General features: G+C 42.3%; 1 protein-coding gene across 6 annotated transcripts in view; it reads left to right on the top strand.

Annotated features, from left to right (window-relative positions):
* Window positions 1-24,409, top strand: part of MTMR1 (myotubularin related protein 1) — a 61,673-nt gene that overhangs the window by 3,404 nt on the left and 33,860 nt on the right. The window contains exons 2-8 of one of the 6 annotated variants that reach the window (XM_032475678.1): window positions 2,469-2,574; window positions 13,682-13,705; window positions 14,321-14,347; window positions 15,895-15,945; window positions 19,603-19,678; window positions 22,363-22,457; window positions 22,814-22,921. In XM_032475678.1, the coding sequence (XP_032331569.1) occupies window positions 2,469-2,574; window positions 13,682-13,705; window positions 14,321-14,347; window positions 15,895-15,945; window positions 19,603-19,678; window positions 22,363-22,457; window positions 22,814-22,921 (487 nt within the window). The remainder of the gene's footprint in view (window positions 1-2,468; window positions 2,575-13,681; window positions 13,706-14,320; window positions 14,348-15,894; window positions 15,946-19,602; window positions 19,679-22,362; window positions 22,458-22,813; window positions 22,922-24,409) is intronic. The other 5 variants (XM_032475679.1, XM_032475680.1, XM_032475681.1 and 2 more) reach the window with 5 other exon arrangements.

Below are 24,409 nucleotides of genomic sequence, written 5' to 3'. Positions count from 1 at the left end.
AGGCAGGAGAACAGAAGAACGCTGGGTGCCTGGAAAAGGGAACCGGAATAGGAACGGGCAAGGTGCCTTCTCCTGATACGTAGTAGATGAGAGCAACGCGACTCAGTGAGCACTCTGATGTGAGAGTGAAGTGGGGTGTGGGCTCCAGGGGAAACCCCAGCGTTAGGGCCTGAGGTACATGGGTAAGGCATGCTTTTCTCTGATTTAGGGAGCACAGGGGTGGGGAAGGGGTCGGGTTGCAGGCTGGGCGTCTAATGCTGGTTTAGACAAGTTGAGCCGGCAGTGGGGTCTCTGGGACCGACTCGTGGAGATGTCTCATAGGATCATGGGCCTCCAGATTGGGAAAGTCCAGGCTGGAGAAAGAAGCTGGGAGTCCCCAGCCTGCAAGTGGTTGTTGACACCAGAGTGTGGAGGGAAATCGCACAGACTAAAGAGGAGACAGGGTACAGGAAATGTGGCCTCCCTTCTCTGTTCTGTCCTCGTGACAAGCTCTGGTTCACGTTCTTCTTTTAAGAGTGGCTCTGCGGGCATGGTTCCGCCATGCGCCCTGGACTGTGGGCCCTCCCCTCTCTTCTCAATGTTGTACTTCTCTTAATGCTGATGAAGATACGGTCCTGTGAGAGGATGTGGCTTGCTCAAGGTCATGGAGCTGGCTGGGGACAGAAACAGGGCCTGGATCCAGACCTCCTGTCTACCAGCACACGATACCACACTGTTTATAACTCTGTTGGTCAGGATGCTTCTGGTTGCAGGTAGAAAAAAACACAAATCGTTCTAGCTCAAGCCAAAAAGGAAATGTCTTGGCTCACATCACTGCTGCAGACAGGAAAGGATGGCCACGTGCACATTTAGAGCCAGAGTTGCGGGGTTGTTGGGGCTCCCCATCTCATTTTTTTTTTCTTGTCTTACTCTTTATCTCTGTGGGTTCCATGAGGTGGTGGAGGTAGGGAGCGGCCTCTAGCAGCCCTGGGGGTTCACCTATGCAACTCAGGATCCAAGAGGAAAGCCTGGGATTGGCCTGGCCTGGGTTACTCCCCTCCAAGTGGGGTAGGAGGAGCAAGGGGTCAGCCCCTCTTCCCTGCCCCCACAGAATCCTACGAAGTGGGGAGGGGCAGTTCCCTACAGCAGAGAGAAGTGTCCTTATCAGCAGAAAGGGGAAAAGATGCTGGGCAGATGGTAACAAAAGGTCTCCCGTGGTGGGTGAGCAGGCGGGTTCCTACTGTTAGATTTGCGATCAGGGGTAGATGCTGGCAGAGAAAAAGGCAACATGGCAAGAAAAATATGATGTCTTTGGGCAATGAGGATGACAGCTTTTAAAAGGAAGCTAATATCCCTCTCTTTTCCCTCCTTCTTCGTCTTAGTTATTCATTGTGGTAAATAGATTCTTAACATATGGTAGGAATGTCTGCCTGTTCAGTGAATGTTTGCACTTACATTTTCAGCCCCACAGATAACTACTGGGCCCACTTGGTCAGAGACTGCAATTTAGATCTGTAGTAGAGGACACCAGGTATCTTTATTTCACTCTTTAGGTTATTTTACATACTGCCTTAGGGATTCCAGGGTTTTCTATCCTTCCAATATAGGAGTGTGGATTTAATTAGTGATGAGATTTTTTTTAAATGGCTGGAATATTGTTTGCAGTGAAAGCTACCTGCAAGGTAAACTTTCACAAGTATCTTTTGCCCTTTTACTTGATTTCTTCAGTGCTTTGATGTATTGAGAGAGGAGCCTGGCCTCTGGGGGCAATTTTTAATTCCATCACTGCCTAGTTTGCTTATGTGACCTCTGCACCTCAGTTTTCTCATCTCAGAACCATGTTGGCTAATCCCTGTTCTGCCTTCTCATCATGCTGTGGTAGTGAGGCTCTGATATAATGATGGACCAGAAACGCCTTTTGTAACTTTTCAAAGCACTTACAGAAATGTTAGGTAGAATCATTACTATACATATGACATAACTTTTCTAGTCTGTTCTTTTTAAAGTCACACAGTCAGCTGAGCTCCGTTAAGAGTCACTTTGATTCACTTGAAATTACATTATTTTCTAGATTTAAAACTACCACCATGAAATTGATTGCATTTTTGAAAAGCATATGCTGTAAGATAAATATTTCACTTTTGAATTAATTTTCTACTTACATTACATTAAGAATATTCATGCTATATAATTGTAATTAAGTAATATTTTATTAAATGATAGAAGATAACATGCTTAACTGTCTAAGGCTTAGAATCTTAACCTTAAAATAAATTGGTTGAGTCATTTAAAATCAGCTTGGAACCTGATCTTACTTCCTAGCTGTCAGTCAGTATTTCAGTTCTTATATTAAATGTAAGGCTAACCAAATAGTCTAATTAAAGTTCCTTTCCTAAAAAAAATAAATGTACATATATCCCTAGTTAGTGCTCATTTTTCTCACTGACAGCCTGTGTCTTAAAATATTTTAATCACACTATTTCTTTTAGTCCTACAGGATCACATGTTGAATGGTGTAAACAGCTTATAGCTGCTACAATTTCTAGTCAGATTTCAGGTTCAGTGACATCAGAAAATGTATCCAGAGATTACAAGGTAAGCAGCATTGAGTCCTTAATTCATTTTCAATATACTAAGTAGCCAAGAAGCTTTGCAATTTTAATTCGAGTGAGACTTTGGCCCCTTGATGCTCAACGACCATTTGCTTGGGAACAAGGGTGAAAGGTTCTCTGTTGTTAGATTTGAACTTTAGAAGAGAAATTTCACCAGGATCTAGTATATGTGATCATAGTTTTATAATTGAGAGAAAAGCTGATTTTAGATTATGATCATTCTTTTAAAAATCCAGTTCTATCTTATTATTTTATTCTATGTTTAGGTTTTATTATAATAAATGCCTTATTTTCTTTGTTAGTATTCTGAATTTCAGAAAACGTCTGATATGTAGTCTTTCCCTAACTTCACAATTTGTTTCTGTATTTATGTACTACCTGTGGGTTTTCAGCATTAACATGTGATACTAGAATGCAAGAAACTTGCAAAATCTCAAGAGTATTGTATGGGCAGCCTCGTGTTGTAGTCCTTATTGAATTGAGAAATCTTTTCTTGTTTATTTTAAAAGTTGGATTCCCTGCTTATTCTAAAGTTAAGAGTGATAAGCTCCTTGTCAGCAGAGGCTGGGGCTCTTTTTCTCACCACTGCTCCCCCAGCACGATCCTGGAACATCACAGGTGCTCAATAAATGCTTGTTGAATCAATTAACAAATAAAACGCTTGCGTGCTCCATCTTTGTTAAGGCTAAAGACTAACTTTGTTTTAATGTCAAGAAACTATTAACTGGTACATTAAATGAAACCATGTGTACATTTCAGCAGTAGTCCGCTTGAATTGAGGTTTCAGTTTATTATAATCATTTTTACCTGTTAGTAAGAAATAATTGATTTTCACCAGTATGTGCAAATCACATTTAATAGCTTGTGCTACCCTAGGCTAACATCTCTCAAAACCATGGTTGTTGCCAGGCATCAAATCTTACAGAGAAACTCGAGAGCTACAATAACCATCCTGTCATTGTTAACAGCTCTCCTTGTTTAAGGGCTCTAGCCTCAGTTCCTCTCTAGCTTGTAATGTAGCAAGTGCAGAAACTGACTCCAGAGGCTGTGTAATTGAGGTCTGGCTCTGGTGCTGGACTTGCTTCCTCCTTGCCACTGGATGCTGTTGATGATGCCTACCAAAGGCAAGCATGACTGTGGGTTAATGGAAGTTGGATAACATGCCCAGCCAGGAGACTGAGAGTATAGTCCTGATAGATTTCCCTGCTATCTGATTTTCGTCTTTGCCCATGTATGAGCAGCTGGGGCTCCTGTTCCTTAAAACCCAGCTGGGAAGATATGCAGTTTCTAGGTGGGAGAAGCATTTGCTGCATCAGCTATGCCTGAGTGACTGGCTACTGAACAGCTGCTGGCCCTACTGGTCACAGGTGCCCTTTTGCCCCCACCTTAGCTGAGAAACTGCCCCACTGAGTGGAGAGGCTCACAGACCCATATTAGCAGAGAATAACTCTCAGATCTTGGATTGCTTTTCTTTACAGACAATTATGAGTTAACTGTAATGTTTTCATTATGGCTGAATAGTTGTTAGTGCTGTGCAGGTTCCATAGAAGGATGCTGACTGTGTGTGTAGCTGTCTAACCTTTGCATTAATAGATCAGACTGAATCTATACTTTAACATAAAGCAACGACTTTTTTAAAAAAAAATGTTAGTCTATTTACAAATTTTGTATAGCAGAATTAGCTTGTGCTGGAATGGTTTAACAGATGGTATTCAGAAAAAAAAATAAGGCTTTTCCATATTTTGCAAATTGAATTTTAAGTACCTGCATCAGATCATAGCTAGAACCTTAGATGAGTTCTTGTAAGAGAGCCGTCTTTGTTAGATATGCCCTGTAGCCAAGTCTGCACATTTGGTGTTAAATTTATAATTCAGGATTTGTTAGGCTTTCTTTAAGGAGAGAGTTTTTTAAAATAATAAAAGCATAAAATGTTTCTAAACCACAGATCATTTTGCATGCTACTTATTAAGGAGTTCTTAAAATCAGGGTAACCAACATGGGCCTTTGGGACACCTCTGGCCTGGGAGCCTGCTACATGGAGTTGGCCCTGAAGGTCCAGACACAATTCCTTGAAGATTAAATTTGCAGTCATCAGTTGATAATATTTGAAATTATATATTGTGCAAATATCTTACTTGAAATACACACTCAATCTGGGGGTTAATTTATTGTAGGTTAAACTCAATGTCAGTAATGAAATGGGAGCAGATGTTTATGTGGAGCGGAGTGCTTGCGTCTTGATTTGAAATTCTGATTGTGTGCTCAGTTGGCTGCTGAGACTGGTTCTGCTTCATCCTCATCAGCCCTCTAGTATGTGCAGGGCTCTGTGGTTTTGCAATACTTTTTTTTTTTTTTAACATATCATCCATTTAATTCTTAAACCAACCCAGTAAGGTAGCTTTTATCATAATTGTCATTTAATAGATGAAGAAAGCAAGGCTCAGGGAGGTTAAGTGACTTGCTTATTAGTATTACAGAGTTAGACTTGAGACTTGAACCCAAGCCACTCCTATCGAAAAGCTAGAGTTATTTTAAAAATTTCCCCCCACCCTCTTGTTCACTATTTTTCAAAACGTGGCCCTTGGGTGTTCCGGCATCAGCACTTCTTGAGGTGCCTGCAAAAATGCAGCTTCCGTGGTCCCCGTCCCACTCAGTGAATCACAATCTCTGAGGGTGGGGAACAGTGTGTCTCATGTATTTCTTATGTACAATAAAATATGAAAAGCTAGGCTTCCCTAGCTTTGTATCTGTTGAAATTGGTGATAAGACCATACATTTCTGGTGCATTCCCACAAATCTGAATAATTAGCAACTCATGTTAGACTTTGGAGAAGAATTGTTTTATTATTTACTCATATCATAAGTTGAAAGTCAGCCCCGGGTCGGACCACCCAAGCTGTGGCAAGAGTATCACTGGTATCACATGAGGTGGGTTTAGATGGTATGGCCGTGAACATGCTTTAACAGTTATGTGATGATTTTAATGTGTATTCTAGAAACTAGCACATCAGACTTGTGATTTAATGGATATTATTGCTTAAAGCCAGGGGAAGTATGAAAAGGAGTAGATTTAAAGTCAGTATAAGGGTAATAGCAGTACAGGCGATACGTAGATACAACAAACCAGACTTGCAGAGGCAGTGTGTGAGGCGCCAGAAGTTTGGAAAGCATTGTCCCAGCTGAGAAAATAGATAGCTATGTGTGAACTGTGAATGCATGAAGTTAATAAATGTATGCCTTAATACCAAATCATCCCTGAATATTTACCCGATGATTAAGACTCCTAGAAGAAATGTAATAAAATACAATGTAAAAGTGTTTTGTTTGTCCACCCCTCCCCTACTACTCACTCAGTTGCTTCCATTTTTACTGAGCTAAGAAAGAGTAAAAATCTCTCCTGAATTTGTCAAAAAATTTAAGACTAAGATCTGAATGTAATGTTCCAAAGATTAGATGAAATTATGCAGTTATAAATTGTAATGAAACATTTTTAGGAACTATCAGTAGAAGTGACACAGTTGATCAGTTTCCACTGCTTGGAAAGTAGAGCTGGGCCGAGAACAGGGAACATGGTGGAGTAGCACAAACAGTGCTGGTCAGCTTTGTGGCCTGCTGTAACCTCTGAGTGTCAGTTTCTTTTTCTGTAAGGATAAGAGAGTTTGGATTAGATTTGAAGTCTCTAAATTCCTTTCTTCCTAGAACATTCTTCAATTTTGTTTTGTCCAAAAGGATTTGGTTTTGGCCAGCCTTCAGGCAATTAGGACACTATAGTTCTAATGTGATCATTCTCTTTCCTCTGGCTCCATCATCATCACCATCACGTCTCTGTACCTCTCCTCCCGTTTCTCCTCTCTGCATCCCTTCACACAGTGCTCTTTCTTAAACATTCTGAAGAAAAAGGAGAAAATGGCAAGGGTCCTTTACTAAATTTAATCATTTAACAGGTTAGTACAGTGATTAAATTCTGTATCCTTAACAGAAATTTTCAGAAGGGCTTTGGAGGGAAGTGGGAGGCAGTGTACGGGGAAGGCTTCATTTCGCTTGAGCTAGGTCTGGTTTTATATTTCTTAAAGTAATAGTGTATGGAGGGAAGCATGAGCATAATCTTTCAGAGTCCATGGCCGTAATCCACTGCTGGTAACTTGGCCTCATGATCAGAGTTTGCAAACTGAGATGTCTACATGGGATAGTTAACAAGCTAGACAGACAGGGGAGGGGGCTGTGGAGGACTGGAGACTACAGCATGTCCCCCTAAAAACAAACAGCTAAATAAAAAAACCAACCCTGCTACTGCCTGTTTGAGCAACAGGCCTCCAGTTTGTAACTACTGTAATGTCAGGGCACTATCCTATCTCCCAGGGTGACTTGTCGGGTAGAATTATTTCTTAAAAATATCAAGATTTGGGCTTTTGCTGCTGCAGAGATGGAGGAGATGTACTGTTTCTTATTTTTCACACTAAGTACAACTAAAATCCCTGGACATTACCCATCAATCAAATAAACCTGAGAATGTCTCGAAAGGTAGCGAGAAGAAGGCAGACTGGTTAGGGGCCTCAAGACCCAAGACAGGGTGGTGATGTCCCTGGGTTTTGTTTTGGCCACATGTGTCCCAGATTTGTTGCTGAAGAAGCCAGCTACACAGAAATGCCAACGAAAGCCTAGTCTCTCTAGCTAAAGGACCAGGAAAGGGGCAGCCTAGTAAAAAGAAAACTTTTCAACACTAACCACTGTACTCCAGTGAAATACCACAGGAAAAGATGAGGCCCCACACCCACCCCACCAGCACGGCCAAGTGCAGAGCCTAGATTCCAACCTTGCCAGGCTGTAGTGAGTCTCACCAAACCCTGCAGTGGTGGCGTCGGGAGGCCTAGTGGAAAGTTGGGATTTTGACCACTGCCCATTGGCATGGAGGCTACCCTTCCACTGTGGTATCAGTGGAGGCCATGTGGGGGCAGTCATGAGGTGCCCCTGCCACTCCCAGCCAGGGAAGGATCAGTGGAAGCCTAACTGGGAGCTGCAACTCTCACGCGACCCAGAAATAACTAGGACTCTCCCATCCTCTGATGTCAGCGGAGGCAGAGAGGGGAGCCTGGACTTCTGCCCCTACCTGGCTGTCATGAGGCAGTGCCACCCACCCTTGTCCTGCTGGAGCAGCGTCAGAGAAGGCCACCTAACACAGGGGCTTTAAATAAGATCCACACTCTCGTAACGTCCAGATTTCCATTGAAAATCACTAGTCATACCAGAACCAGAAAGGTCTGAAACTGAATGAAAAAAGAGAATCAGTAGATGCCAAAACCGAGATGACAGAGATGTTAGAATTATGTGAAAAAGATCTTAAAGAAGCCGTCATAAAATTGCTTCAGTAAACAATTACAAATATGCTTGAACCAATGTGAACATAGAAAGTGAGAGACAAGAAATAGAAAAGTTTCAGCAAGGAAATACTAGATAAGAACCAAAAACTAACAGTAACCAAACCAAACCAGACTCCATGGATATGTTCAACAGCAGAACAGAGAGGACAGAGAAAAGAATTGGATGAATCTTAAGAATTACAGAGTAAAAAATGCCACTCCCAAAGAGTCACATACTGTGTGATTCCATCTGTATAACAGTCTTCAAATGACAACATTTTAGAAATGGAGAACAGATTCATGCCTGCCCAGGGCTAAGAAGGGGAGCGGCTGGGAGGGAAGCGGGCAGGGCTGTAAAAGGGCCGCATTAGGTGCTGATGAAACTGTTCTGCATGTTCACTGTCTGTCATGGTCCTGGTTCGGGTTATTCTATAGTTCTGTAATACACCACCATCGTGGAAATTTGGTGACATGGTTCATGGTACATGGAATCTCTCTACAGTATTCTTAGAACCACTTGTGACTCTACAATTATCTCATAATTAGAAATCTAATTTTTAAAGAGCCAAGATTTTTACAGACTGCTGAATGATTCTATGTTGCATATATAATAAATTATGATGAATATTTATAATAACTCGATATATCAGTATTACTTAAATGGAACATATAGTTATGTGAATAAAGATGTTAGAATCCAGTTAGTGAAAAAGGGTATCAGCAGTTACCCTTGTACTAGTTCAATTGCAAGTATACTCACCCCTTTTGTAGCTGGAAATTGGGGCTAGCAGGCTTCATCCAACGGCTCATTTGTCATATTTCCTGGAGGCCTTTAGAGAGTGGACAGTGATTGTTTCAGGCTAGGGTTTGACAAAGGAGTCAGGCAAGGTTCAGGTATGGCTTGTTTCGCAAAGACTAGGGTTGCATTTTGATGACTGGTTGACACTGTTATTGGCCTGACCATGGCCTCTGACTCCAGGCAGTGGGGAGCACGAAGCTGGTTATTGAGGTGCCTGCAGCAAGACCCAAGAGTTCATAGTCTTTAACTCATCTTGTAGTGATCTGATTGCTAAAGCAAAATTACTTTATTTATAGACTTTACACCAAAGACAGAAAACAGGGGTGTTTTTACTCCAATATTACAATCTTTTCTTGGAAAGAAGCCTCTTGGAGGCATAAACTCAATGATAACTCATTCATAAAAAACTGCTATTTATTTGGGAACCATCTTATATGGTTTATTAAAAAGATCACAAAATTTGGAGTCAGAGCACTTTGCCTTGAGTTCCAGCCCTGTAACTGACTAGCTGCCCAACAAATTACTTCACCTTGCTGAGCCTCAGTGTCCTCATCTGTAATAATGGGTGTTACAGCAGACGTTTACTGTTTTAAAAAGGGCAGCAAATGTATGAAATGAATATAGTGCTCATTTGCCTTATACTATTACTCTACAAAAATGTACATGATATGTAAAAAGAATATAAGAGGAGTGTATTGTAATTGCTGAACACTAGTCGACTTCCCTAAAGGTGATGTGAGCAGCTATTATGTGCAAGAGGCTGGGCTGGGCTGCATGGAATTCACAGTAGAAGAAAGAGACACCGAAAAATACAGTACAAATTGGACTATGGTGAGTGTTGAAATAGATAAGGAAACAAGGTGCGGTGGGAGGAACAAGGTGGGCAGAGCAGGGCATTCTGGGCATTCAGCCTTAAGGGCACTTGGCAGCCTCCTCAGAAGGGGAACAGGTTTAGGTGGGGCTGAATAGAGGTTAAGAGCACCAGCACTAAACCCAGCCGGCTTGGGTTTGAATCCCCACCCTCTTAGAATACTTGTGATACCGGATGTGTGGGTTTTTTCCCACACTGACCAATTCTCCAACAACAATTCAGTTTGATTCTGATAGTAACCAGAGTTAGCGGAGAGCCCACAGGTTAAGGGCTCAGTCCCCCAACAGTTCTCATTTCAGATGCCAATTGCAAGCAGTCGATCCCCGGGTTACTCACAACTTCTGCCTGCCTTGGCTATAAATTGGGGGTTCCCACAACTCCCTCCTTGAGTTCCATCATTTGCTAGAATAACTGACAGAACTCAGGTAAACACTGAGGTTTACCAGTTCATTATATAATAAAGGATATACGAAAAGGCTCCAGATGAACAGCCAGATGAAGAGATACATAGGATGAGGTCTGGGAGGGTCCCAAGCACAGGCACTTCTGTTCCCATGGAGTTGGGGTACACCACCCTCCCAGCACATAGATGTGTTCAGCTCAGAAGCTCTCTGAATGCTGTGGCTTAGGGATCTTTTTGGAGGCCACTAAATAGGCGTGATCAATTATCAACTCCTCATTTTCCAGCCCTTCTCCCCTCTCCAAAGGATGGGGAGTGAAGCTGGAAGTTCCAAGCTTCAAATCATGGCTTGATCTTTCTGATAATCAGCCCCCATCCAGGAGCCCACCAAGAAGTCACCTCTTTAGAACAGAAGACACTTCTATCACCCAAATAATTCGAAGCGTTTTAGGAGCCCTGCATCAGGAACTGGGATCAAAGATCAAATATTAGAACAAAAGATGCTCCAAGCACCCCTAATTGCAAGGGTATTAGGAGCTGTGTCCAGAAGTGGGGTCATTTTATAGTGCTTTTTCTTGATTTAGTGAAAGCCATTTAGAGGCAGGTACATTTTTAGTTAACTTTTGGGCAGTCTGCTTGCTGTGTTAAAGTAGACTGAGATCATCATGAACTTGTTTGCACCTTCTCATAGGATCTCGGCGTGTGTAGGAGTTGCCAGGGGGTGTAGGGCAGGTCAAGGGAGTTGCAGTGCAAGTTGGGGAGGCTGAGAGCCATCACCTACAGGTTACCTAAATAGTACCGATACTAACAGCCCCCGCTTCCTGAGTATTTATCCACCGCAGGGACAGCCGTTACCTGATTTAACCCTCGCAACAGCTTATGAGGAAGGTGCACTCAGCATCGCTGATTTAGAGAGGGGGAGACTAAGGCTCCCTCCGCTGCCTGTGTGGCTGGCTGAGGTCTCCCAGGCGGTAAGTGATGGAGGCAGGGTTCCACTCCAGAGCCCATGCTTTCAACCACTATGCCGACGTGCCTCCCTTAGCCTAGGGTGGGGAGATGTTTTCTGAAGTCTTCCAGTGAAGCCAAAATGACTCCTCGGATGTGAGAACCTCCTCTGTGGTCAGGACCTTGCAGTCATTCCTAGACTGCTCTCCTTTTGTATGTGTTGAAGCTGAGGCCAAGTGCAGGTATGCGGAGGCTCCAATCTGCCGGTGAGAGCTGGCCCCGGCCTCTCCACTCCAAACCACTGCTCTCTTCTCTGGCCTCGATCAGAATCAGATTCAAGAAAAAGGAAATGAACCTCTCTGTGTGTCTGAAACGGCTTATTTCCGGAGAGATGAGACCTGTAAAGCAGAGAGAGCCATAGGGGTATCAAGTCAGAGGCTTTCAGGTGCGCCTCCGTGGACCCACCTGGCCTCACACCAGGAACACCGCGAGCGCCACTAGAACAGGTGAACTCTGTGAGTGTGAAAGCAGATTATCATCCTACCCCTTTCCTTCTGGGTTAGTTCCTCCTTCCAACAGCAAAGGCTTATTGGCAGTGGTGCAGCTCCTACATACAAGGCCCAGGTCCACTGCGTTTTTATTTTCAGTTGTTGCTATCACTTTATAGACAAAGCATTCAAAAGTTAATTGTAGTTACAGAACAAATGTGAAAGTAGGAACATGCTGGAGCGGAGGTTTGGAGGCAGAGGAGAAGCGAGGGAAGAGGCAGTGATGTCGGTTTCTTCATCAACCCCAAAGGAGGTTACAAGAGATTGGATGTATATTTGAAGGCTTTAGTTTCTGTGTGTTAATTAGAGTGGCACCACAGCTGAGGCAGTGAGCAGGTTATCTGGGTTTAAGTACTTGCTCAGCCACCTTGAACTTGGCCAGGTAGTACTTAACTGTGCCTTGGTTTTGTCATCCAAAAATGTGGCCAATAATAGGTTTTATCTCACACGGTTGTTCTGAGAGTAAAATGAATTAATATATACAAGGTTCTCAGAAGAGGGCACCTAAAAAATCATTTCATGGGTCTTTTTTTTTTTTTTAATGATGCAGCTGCTGCAGAAGGATGACAGTAAGAGAACTGAAAATTTAAATTTCTGTCAGATTGGGAAGAGGGAGGTAGTTGGGAAAGCTACTGTTCAGAGTTGACAAATCAGGAAGTAGGGGTGTAACCATATTTATGGTTATGGAGACAGTGAAAAATCGGTCTAGTTAAACGTGGTTATCACTGAGGAATGAAGCTCCAGAGTTTTTATTACCATATATGTCCAGTTTTGAGTTTTTTAAATTAACATAAACATATATTTTATTTATTTTGTACTAACTTTCTTATAATTAACAAATGATAAACCACATATTTAAAGTATACAAATTGATAAGTTTTGATAAGCATACACTTAGGAAACTATCACCACAATTAAGATGAGAAACAAATCCATCACCACCACCCCTACCAAAACCAAAAAAGCCAAGTTTAAGCTTCTTAGTCTAAATAGTCTATATTTAGGAACTTCTAGGCCTTAATTCCCCTTGAGCTACAGCATCACTTAATTCAGAATACCTTTTTTACTTCAGAGTATTTTCTTTTAATGGTGATACAGTGATTTTTTTTGAAGTCTGTATCCTCGTATTCATGTGATCTTCTTATCTATCCTGAGTAAAACCTATAATAAAAACCTCCAGTGACTTTTTTTTTAAATAACCTGTTTTCCACAGAACATCCAGTGTGCTGTGTAAATAACATAGGATTTCAGGCTGTAGAATGGAGAACAGATGATTCACGTCTTCCTCAGACTGTTACCGCTATTGGCTGCTCAAAAGTTCCATCCTTTCTCTGGGATGTTTCCTTTGCCCAGAACTGCCCAGATGCTTGTGCTGCACGTTCAAGTGGGAGTCACAGGCAACGGGCATAGGAATAACCTCGCTGAAATCAGTGTCCCAATTTAGTAAAGCTTGGCTTCCCCTGGCCTGGGGCCTCCCTTGCCCTCCTCTCCCTTCCCCACCACTCCCCACGTGGCCACCCCTTTCCCACGCAGCGGGCGGGGCTGGCGTGAGGGATGGCACCTTGGCCCTGTGGGGCGGCCACACCAGGGAGTTTAATTTGGGAGTCCCAAGTGCCAGTTGGAAATGGAATTCCTGCAGAAACCAGGTTAAGATTTGTGGTTAACTAGGCTTTGTGAAACCATTAACACTCCATCTGAGCTTCTGCATCAGCTGTGGGCGCTTTTGTGGTTTCTTGGTTCGGTTTTGTTTTGTTTCTGTGGGCTGGTTTGGGGGCCGAACCGCCTTTTTATATCATTGTTTCTACGGGGAGAATGCATTCAGTATTCCAAACAGACACACAAATGAACTTTTCAAACACAGCCTGTTCACATTGTCTTGTAATAGCCCTTGACAGAAGGGGTTTGTGTTTAAAATAATGCAGTTTGTCTTAGCCTAAGGGCGGTAAGTTTCTCCAAATCATAGACTTGCCTGAAAATTACAGGACAAATGTGTTAGGATTGATTGGATATCGAATGAAACTTAGAGGGCAAATGTGTTAGGATCGATCTGCTTGGTTTTATTTTGAGGATTATGATGTTTCCTAGGGCGTGGGCTGGTGAACTTAATGGCATCTTTTGAAGTCAATAGTGACATGTCCATGATGATGATGTTCTGTGTTTTAACTGACAGGTTTTCAGGAGGCCTGATATAAGGGTAAGGATTTTTGGCTTTCAGCGGATGGGCCTCCTACTTGTGTGTCTCTGTGCTTTATTGAACACTCGGTCTATTTAGTGTTCTTTACCTTCTCATTGGTTTTATGAGTCACTCAGATCAATTTGCTCTGCTCTGTCATAGCTTTAAGTGTTCACTAGAAATGCTTTATTTGTTACAATGTTTTTATGTGCGATAAAAGCCACCGTGTATGAGGGCAGGATGCTAAAATTGTTACCAGTGTGCAGTACTGACTTGCTGTGTTACATGAATTCTGACCGGATGGATATTCATGGCAGGGTCTTGTAAGGGTAGGCCTACGTAGTCCTCTTTTAACCTCGTTCCTCATGTAATTCATGCTGAAGAATTTAACAACAATAACAAAGTGGTCAGTTGTTGTCCATCCTAAGTAAGACATCTAAGACTTCAAGTCTTGATTACAAGGTCAAGTAAGACTTTGTGTTTGCATGATGAATCCCCAAACCAGAAGTGCAGGTCTTGAAGATAAATTTAGCAAAATCAGCCCCATTTAGTATTTCTTAAAATACAGAGGTAGCTGTTACAACTAGTGGTTTATAGCTTTTATTTTCCTCATGATTTTCCTTCCCTTTATTTCAGAATATTCATAAAGCAAGACAAAGATTGGTAATGTGCATGTATTTAAACCTGAGTGTCAGATGTTGAAAATTAACCTATTTCCATTAAATGAAAACAATGTGGATTTTGACAGAATAATTTAATGACTTCAGTGTTAAAGTTTTAATCTTATTGAAGCCAATGAAGTAGTACAGAACTAAGCAGGTTAAGTCAGATTCTTGTTATTCTAGTTGGTTTACCTTTGTTTAATTTTGTTCCCACCGTGTGTCCTTTTGCCCCTGGGACTCATTTTCTTTCACTGATTCCCATTGTTAAATGTTAGTGCTTGGCTTTATATCTGCATGGACTTTGAAATGCTGTGGGGGGGTTGGTTGTTGTTTAGTCATTCATTCTTCCATTTGTAAAATTTTTATCAAAGAATGATTCCATTTTCTTTACACTTAAAAAAAATGGAAATTTCAAAAAACTGGTTGCATTTAAATAATTGTCCTGCTTTGAAGGGTGTCAGTACAAACTGTGTACTAAATTCAGTCTGATGATAAAAGATAAAAAACATATTAAGTAAAAAAATATTAAGTAGCTGTTTTATTGACAAAAATGAAAGGTGGGAAATAGTAAACTCTTTAAAAGCTTTGCTACTTCACTGATTGCCTTTTAAAGAAATGTGGTCATTGGAACCAAAGTTTCTTGAAGGAAAAATACATCGATGCTAAATTTCAATATTTTCAGCCTCAGAGACTTGAGACCACTTTTAAAGAGGGTTACAATCTTGTCATCTTCAGTATTCATACTAGTTATACCACCTGCTAAATGAAAAGTCCAAGCTCTTAAAGTTTCAATAGCTGATCCTATAAAGAAATTAAATTAAAAACAGTATACATGTAAAAGGATTGGAAAGAGTTAAAGATATGTGACATTTTAGCTGTTTGTTTGAAGCACGTTGATACTGTAATTATAAATATTTAATACGGTATTGATTCATAGATCACAATCTTTAATTAGCAGTAACAGACTGTTTGTATATATCTGTGTTTGACTCCAGCACGTGGTGTGTGCATGAGCATGTGTGTGGAACTGTTAATACCAGTGGACTTGACCCCTAGATACCATAATGGTTCCTTACAGTATGTGGATACTTACTGGGTTTAAGACACATGTCTATAAATTGCCTTTGTATTTTGGCTTGATCGTGCCGTTTGCCCGGTTTCCGTGGTATGATACATTTGCTATGAGCATGTCTGTGTCTGTTGTTTGGTTTCTTTGCTGTATGCTACAGTAATGCTTGATTTTAAAAAGACAGTATACATTCTTTGAAATCCATGATGTTTGTCTGCTTTTCATTTTTCTACCCCAACACAAACCCAGAATAGATACCCCATTTTAGGCTGAGGATGCTGTAGATGGCCCACACGTTATTTCCTTAACTCCAAGGGGGAAAATGGTTGTGACTTGCAAAAAGCCATGAAAGGTGTGTCGACTTTTACATGCTTACTGTCTCTTTAAAAAAAGAACTGCTGTCCTTTCACCTGTCTGTTTGCACGTGTTTCTCTTTCCCCTCTTTGCCTTTTCTTGTCCATGCACCTGGTGCTGTGCAGGAGCTTCAGGAAGAACACAATGGCTACCCTTCTGAAGCTGAAGCTGATCAGGTGGCAAGTTCTACGTGTTCATCTGTTTGTAGTTACAGATCGTGTATTTAGAAGCCATTTCATACTAGATTTCTAGAGAACAAGCAAGTGCTTTTTACCACTACAGTCGTACCCTCCTGTCCGAGTTTGGTAGATTCCATTCTGACATTATTTGCAAAAATTGGTTTATCCAACATTTTGTCAACCAGATGTTTGGTCATCTCTGCTTCTCAGCCTTCCCAGATGGCTTTACTGCTGAGGTTACTGAGCCTCAGTCACAACAGGGCTCTGAAGTGCCTTCACAAAGACTTAGAGGGACAGGTGCATACGCTAAGGGTGCTCTTTGAGGGTACAGATTCTGCTTTATTCCACTTTGCAAAGTCTGTACCCAGCACAGCGCCTGGTACCCTGTAGGGATTTGTGGAAATGAGTCCATATATCTTAGAGTTATTAATCAAAATAAGAAAATCACTCACTGAGTTTTCTCGAGTGCTTACTCTTCGTTTAGTACCTCTGGACTCTCTGGAGTCTTTTAAAGCCGCAGAATTTACCCCAAAGATTATGTAGAAACTCAACATATGAAACTGCCGGAAGAGCAGCTCCAGGGAAGCGTGGCAAACTGCCTGTGCTCAGCTGTGCCTGTGCCCCACCCACCCTCCCGCGGTGACCCTGGGAGCGCCTTGAAGAGCCCAATTTGAAAACCTGCTTTCAGCATGCAGCTGTTAGAGAAACTCTCCACCCTGCTGCTCGCTGGGGTTCAGGTGGAGGAGAAGGTAGTGGAGAGATCAGGAGGTTGATGGGCCTTCAGTGGGACCTTCCAGTCACCAGAACAGGGTTGGAATGAGATCCTCAGAGAGAATTCCTCACTGGGGCAACACCGGGAGCAAAAAGGCACCCAGAGGACTGGGCGTGTTCACAAGACACACTTTATCCGTGAGCGTTTTCCTTTCTTTGATGATGCTGTACATGGGTTGGATAAATCAAGGGTCAAATCATGTCCTGTGCAACTTGGAAGTTGCAGTCAAAGCTTAATATAGTACAAGTGTGAGTCCTAGCTCCTAACACCAGCTTTCTAGACGGAATCTACCGTACTCACAAAACAATGAACCTTGAAGAACCATTCTCTTGAATTTCTATGCTAAAGCTCAATGTCTTTCCTGTGCAAAGTGAACCTTCTATGGGGAAATCTGAAGCAGTGAGATCATTTTTTTTTTCTGATAGTTGCTTTTTCATCACTTACAAAGCTTGTCCCAGATTTAATTATTATTAGTGAGAGGTTTGTCTCACTGTCTCACCAGCACATTCATGCCTCATCTAAATGCACAGGTATTTCAAGCCAGATTTAACGTGACCATCAGGAGAGAAGAGAAACGACTGGTCTCCAACCTCTATCTCGAGAGCCTTGTACTTTCTCAAAATGGTCCCAATCACTGCTGCCTCCCAACAACATTTTATTAGTCCTGGGTTGAGGACTTTAGGTAAAGTGTTTGATGTGGCTTGCTAAAAAGCTTAAAGGAACTCAGATTTCTCCCCACCTCTTCAGTTGATTAGAACAGCTTGCTTTAGTAAACATATTTCAAAATAACCTATTCTCATTTATTTTTAAATATGTTAAGGAATTTAAGCCTATATGATGCACAATAATATTTAGCCATTAAAATAAACTTTAACAATGTAACATTTGAAGTCATTTAAAACTTGAATATTGATTAAAATAGCTTCCTCATTCTGTAATAGTATAAAATTAATTATTAGATCACACAACAAATTAAAGAAAGCTGACTTTCAAAATCAGGCTTCTATTAAGATTGGTGATTTTTTAAGTGTTTCTAAAACTCAACTTTTGAAAGTATAAATATTGTTTATGCTCTATTGTGTCAAAGATGTATTTCCAAATCAGGTGTGAGTATAAATGAGTCCACCAATGCTTCTCCACGTCCCCCCGAACAGTTCTCTGTCTCTAAAATTTTTGACTGAGAAGTGTCTTAAAAACCAATCTGGGCTAAAAATTCAAACTGAATAAAATTGCTTGGAGGTAAGAATGAACAAACACTAATCTGTATTATTTTAATCATGTATCTTGATAAGGAGGACGATGGACTATGTCATTTTGTGCCCTCCCTGAACAGACATATCTTGACCAACATTTAGCATCCAATTTGCTCTTTATAGTTTGACGTTTTCCTTTCTTTATTTTGTGAAATTGGATGAAACTACTATGTATAGTGTTTTTAAATTGACCTTTAAGTCCCTTTATAAAATATATTGAAATATTCTTAAAACTATGCAAAATAATTCTTTTGAATTTTCAATAATTTAGGTTAGAATTATAAAAGATACCAATTTTTAATATTTTGCCTCACGAAATTATGCTGAAAACTTAGTATCGTCCAACCTGTTCTACGCTGAACACTAGTGGCCTCCCGATGTTACCAGGTATCATGCAGCCGGATGGACGAGGTAGGGGAAATGCAGCGTGCTCTAGCGCCCCCTTGCTGATTCGGCGTAGACTAACAGGCCAAAGACTCTTCTCACTTAAAAGCAAACAAAAAACCCAGCTTAACTTGTTTTCTTTAACCCAGAATTTCCCAAACTTTAACAAAATAAAAAAAAAAGCCCTATTCACATATCTTGGGAATTTAATGCTCTCTAAAACACAGCTTGGGAATTGCTGGGGTTAAGTACCTTATTCTTATTAATGACACGTTATATCAGAGATGCCCAGGAGAAAGTGACCTGTTTCCTTGGCAGTATCTCACAGGGTGGCAGTAGCTCGGAATAGGCACTGACTTCAGGCTTTGGTCCTCAGCTTTGTAGTTCAAGAACACTATTTTCTCAGCTCCCCTGAGTCATCCTGCACCATCCAACCAAGCTCACAAGAGACTGGCTACTGGGCTGCAGTGCTGACCTGGACATTTAGACATGTGGACATGTATCTCTCCAGCCATCCTTTTCCTAGTGTCATTGTAGCAGGAATCCTGATACCTCATTAGCAATTTGCTTGGTGAGCATGGAATCAACAGAATGAATTTACTTGGGAGAAGCCTGGTGACCACACCCTGCTCCACAGGAGTGCTTGAAATACTCCTGTCTGCCAGATGAGGGCGCCCTCTTGTGAACTGGGTGGGATACCCAGTGACTAGCCCACTTGCCCTGTCCCCCCTCCTACACTCTGCAAACACAGGTTGCTGGGCTGCAGTACAAAAGCCTAGGGCTTTCCTTAGTAAGAGATCCCCTCTCTGGTTTCTTTAATTAGACTTTGAGGTTTCCAAGACGATCTCATAGCTGGACCATTTCTACAGCTGGCTAAGCATCTACGTCCAGTGTTAATTTTATTTGTATTAGTTTCATGCTCAGAGGTAACCCTTTTAACCTTATTTCCAAATTCTGAACGCACCTTATGATAGCTGTTTGTGTAGTGATTACAGTATCTATCTGTCATGTCAAGCCATTTCTATATTAATGCTTTCTAACTGTGAACTTGAAATATGTGTAACAATTTGCTAGAACATGCAGCATGGTGTCCTGTGATGCTGAGCTTTGAAACTGTCTTGTAAGGGGACGGGGGCATACATTTTGCACGCTTCTGTAGCCTTGTAGCAAGAGCACAGACCACCAGAGTTCTTCGCAGGTGTACAGGTGGAAAGTGAGAGTTACTCCTGATTGGTTTCTTGCCAGGCTCTACGGGATGGAAATAAGCTGGCACAGATGGAAGAAGCACCACTTTTTCCCGGAGAATCAATCAAGGCTATTGGTAAGTGTAATGAGTAGACTTCGCTGACGGAGCTCCATAAAATGAAATGACATGTTACTTGCAAGCACAGGTGGTGTCTATGCTAGAGACCAGCCAGACCAATTTAATTAGGGGATCAACGGACTAGACCTCTTCATTCTTATTTATGTCGTCATGACCTCAAGAGAGAAAAGACTGTAGAGGATGACTTTAAGCTCTGAGTGTTGGGTGGCAGATCCAGCTTTTCCTGATGAACGGAAGGCTGATGAGATGCTCACTGTAATGTCAGTTCACTGCCTTTGTTGGAGCCCCTCACTCTAAGGAAAATGTCTCGATAGAAGATCCATATCATATATTTTTTAAAAATTCTTTTTTTTGGTGGGGGAGGTAATTAGGTTTGTTTGTTTATTTATTTAATGGAGGCACTGGGGATTGAACCCAGGACCTCGTGCATGCTAAGCACTCGCTCTACCACTGAGCCATACCCTTCCCCCATCCTATTTTTAATAAGTTTTGAGAACTTGGCAAAGAGATTTTAGTGGCTTATAAGAGTCCAGAAAGTACAGTTTTAGTGCAATAAGAGGGCGTGTGTTGCCACCCTGGATTGTAAGGGTGATGGCTTGAGGCGCCCAGGCGTTTCAGCAGGTGGATGGGAGGGCAGCTGGGTATGATATTTTCACCTCCCAGTTGCCAGGGTCCAGTTGGACAGTCTGGTTTGCTAGGCCCAGTGTTGCCTTCTTCCCTCACGGCTCCCTCCCAAAGGGGTGTGTTCGCTCTCAGAGTCCAGTCATCTTGTGTCCAGAACATTTGCGTAGCCGGGCTCTCCTACCAGTACCTGGAAACACCTGTTCCCACTGACGATCCTAGTCTGTGGCTCCGGCCTCCATTCATCCCAGCCTGAATTTTTTGGGCAGGGTTTCATTAGGTCTATTTATTTATTATTAGTGTTTTTTAATGGAGGCACTGGGGACTGAACCCAGGACCTCCTGCATGCTAGGCATGCACTCTAGCACTGAGCTATGCCCTCCCCCCACCCCCGACCTGAATTTTGAAACTTTCCTTCTTTGGCTTCTGGAACTTCCTTCACTCCTGGTGGTCCTCTGGCTTCTCTGGCTGTTCCTTCTCTGGGAGTGTTTCTAGCCCCACTCCCACTGCTTTGGGAATGATTGGACCAAAATGCAGAGCTGGTTATGTCAGACTTCTGCTTCCCCAGACAACAGACCACACAGCTGTAAAGTGAACGTGAGGAGTTCTGACACATCTATCCACCTGGGAAACCATCATCACAGTCAAGATAAATGAACGTATCTATCACCCCCCAGAAGTTTCCTTAAGCCCCTTTATAATCCCTCTCTCCTGTGCCTTACTCCCCTTCTCCAGGCACTAGAGGCTAGTTTGTATTTTCTAGAGTCTTGTAGAAATGTAGTCATTTAGTATGTTCTTTTGTCTACTTATTCCATTCCACATAATTATTGTGATATTCATCTGTACCGTGAGTGCCGTGGGTCAGCAGGCACTCCTTTTCATTGCTGAGTAGTATTCCATTGTATGGATCCACCAGTTTTTTTATGCATTCATCTATTGATGGGTATTTGGGTTGTTTCTGCTGTTTGGCTATTACAAATAAAACTGTTGTGAGCATTCATGAGCAAGTTTTCTCTGGCCTCGTGGCCCTCGTCCTCATGCACCCTTTGACCCAGCCCCACTAACCACCGGCAACTCACTGAGCTCTCCTTTCTCCCTTCCTCTCCCTCTACTCCCTCCCCCCCCACTTCCCTGCTGAGTTAAGTCTGTTCTCCTCTGATCTCTTACCACATCATGTCCTCGTGGTTCTGATAGCATTTATCAGGCTGTGGTATAATGGTGATTTTCTGCATCGTGTTTTTCACAGGTCACTGCTGGTGGGCAGGAACCATGTCCACTCAGACCTAGAACCCCAGCAATAGAAGCTGCTCGGGACATGAGTTAGAGAAGGGTTTAATGGAAGTGTTGTGGGGATTTGGCTGACCGGCAACCTTAGTACCTTTAATTATCACGCTAGGACTCATCGGCTGCTGTGTCCATTCCTGCCGTTTTGATGGAATGGCGCTTTGGGAAGATTGGGAAGATGTGGTCTCCTTGTGATAGGTGTGAGCTTCTTCACACTCCCTGGCCTCGTACATGTGGTTGGTCTTGATAAATGTGTTGATATGGATATTAACAATAAGTGAAAAAACTGATATGGAACTGATGAAGAATTTGAAGCAAAGTCTTTCCCCACTTCATTGATGTGGTTTTCATTTTTGCTACCTCTAAAGCAGTTTCATTTGGAGGTGCAGCAGGGGACAGTGTTTAGCTTTAGTCAGTTTTCATTAGCAGTAATTTATGAAATGGTAGCTCAGGGTCTTCAGAGTTTAATTAATGTGTTTTTGAATGTGATTAATTTATCACTCAGGGAAAACGTTAACCACTTGGAAAAAAATGACAAAATGTAACTTATGATGAGGCCCCTTACTTAAAACCTCATTAAGCAGCAAATCGGAATTTTGTTTTAAAAAAATGGAATTTTATTAGAAGGCTATCCATCTATGTCTTCATTTAAAGTAATGAAAATGTTTAAGTTCTGAGAAAACTGGGATCATAAGTAGGAATATTTGGAAACTCATGTTAAGATTTATTGAAACAAGTCAATGGCAGTGGATGGTCTTTTGGTTTTTTTCTTTCAGTGAAGGATGTCATGTATATCTGCCCATTTGTGGGAGCAGTGAGTGGAACCCTGACAGTGACTGACTTTAAGATGTACTTCAAAAATGTAGAGAGGGTGAGTATTTAAAAGTGTGTTTTATTTTTAAGAACACTGCAGAAGAAAGTAAACAATAAAGAAGAAGTCAAAAAGTATCCTGAAATCCCATCACCCTGAGAGAAACAGAGGGTGAGTTTTAAGATGTGCACTTTTGCAAGTGGATTTTGTGTCTTGGAAAAAAAAAAGACTGTTAAAGTAGCACTTCCACTTGGAGGGGAAGTGTGATTGTCATCTCAACATCTACTTCATAAAGCATGTTATAAATCAGCCAGGTCCAAGAGGAAATGCAAAATAAGCAAACATGTTCTAAGACTTAGTGTATGAAAACTCTGTGACTGATATTGACAAGTGTTCATGTTAATTTGTAAACCCAGGACCCGCATTTCATCCTTGATGTCCCCCTGGGAGTGATCAGCAGAGTTGAGAAGATTGGAGCGCAGAGCCATGGGGACAACTCCTGTGGCATCGAGATCGTGTGCAAGGTACGGTCCAGACACAAGTGACACTGATGGGGGGGTGCAGCTTGGAACTTCTTCACGGCCTTTGGACAGTAAGAGTAATTTGTATTGTTAGTAACTCAAATGTTTTCAGGACACAAACCTTGTCAACCTTTTGTCAACCAATTCAGACCATTATATAAGCCACTGAAGTAAACCTCTTCTTTTCTATTGAAGTGTTCTAATTAACATGGCCCGCTAACCTCGGTAGTGACATTATTATATTTCAGAGAAATCCAGTGGAAAGCAGAGCTCAGTATTTTTTCCAGTTTGTTGTCTTAAGACTAATCTTTAGAACAGTGGATGGTCAAAGACTTCCCAAACGGACAACAATATTCATGAATTCTGTAATTAAATACACAGTTAAGCTTCTCGGCTGTGTTGGAATTTTCACCTGCACTGAGCTGTTTTTCTTCCTCCAAGGGGTTAAGCAGAACGTATGTGATGACTTTAATGATGACTAGTCATTTAAGAACAGCCTCACTGATGTTTCATTCCCAGTAACTTGACCTCATGGAGCACAGCTTATTAACAGCTCTACCGAAAATACCAGGACAGAGATCCTGCCTGCGCACTGACAAGTTCCCTTCCAAACTTGGGGGTTGGATTCCTGTTTGCTTTGATCAAATCTCTGGGGAGAGCTCCCTCTGTTTGGCCCTAGACTGCAGTTGAATGCGCTTTTTCAAGTAACCCTGTACTCTGCCGGGCGTGGAATCCGTTGGCTTACCAGACTCCCTTTGGGCACCACACGCCAGTCCTCTCCTTGGAGAAACTGGGGTTGCCCTTCTCAGTCCAGAGTTCTGCATGCAGAGCAGTGCCAGGCCATTGAAGAACTTAAAGCGGAGGGCGGATTTGATTGATTCTGCAATTGTGGGACAGGTCATTGCCCTGCTCGGGACTCTTCGGGAGCTTCCCATCATCCTTAGGCTGGAGGGGAAACTGACAGACACCCTGCGGTGTGAGCCTGACCTCCTCTTCTCTGCAGCTTCCTCTCCATCTACCCTCTGCTCATTTTGCCGTCCCAGTGCCTAGAATTGCTCACACTCGCCGCATACCCGCACCCCACCCCCTCCTGGTACTTCTCACACACTCTTCCCTTTGCTTGGAGTACTTTTCCCTCCCAGCCGACCTAACTGGCAAGTCAGCTCCATCAGCGACCAGGGGGCATGTGTGCAGCCAGAGTATCTTGGGGGAGGGCACACCAGGAAGCTATGTCACATAGGCAGGTGTCCTGTGGCTGTTTTACTAGGATATTTTTTTGTGGCTGGGGTGAGCTTTTGCTAATAGCTGCTTTGAAACATTTTCTAGCCTAGAATCCCACGGCCCATGCTCCCAGTCATCTCAGCTTCTGCCTGAGAGCCTTGCAAGGTGTAGGGTTGTTGTTTTGTTTTGTTTTTTAAACAAGCGATACACAATTCAAAAAGTGTAAAAACTGTGTGTAGGAAGAACTAAGTTTGACAACACGCAGCCAGC

The sequence above is a fragment of the Camelus ferus genome, chromosome X, assembly GCF_009834535.1.
Source record: "Camelus ferus isolate YT-003-E chromosome X, BCGSAC_Cfer_1.0, whole genome shotgun sequence".
Taxonomy (NCBI): domain Eukaryota; kingdom Metazoa; phylum Chordata; class Mammalia; order Artiodactyla; family Camelidae; genus Camelus; species Camelus ferus.
Note: the sequence above shows the minus strand (reverse complement) of the source record. Positions and strands in the feature narration are given on the sequence as shown.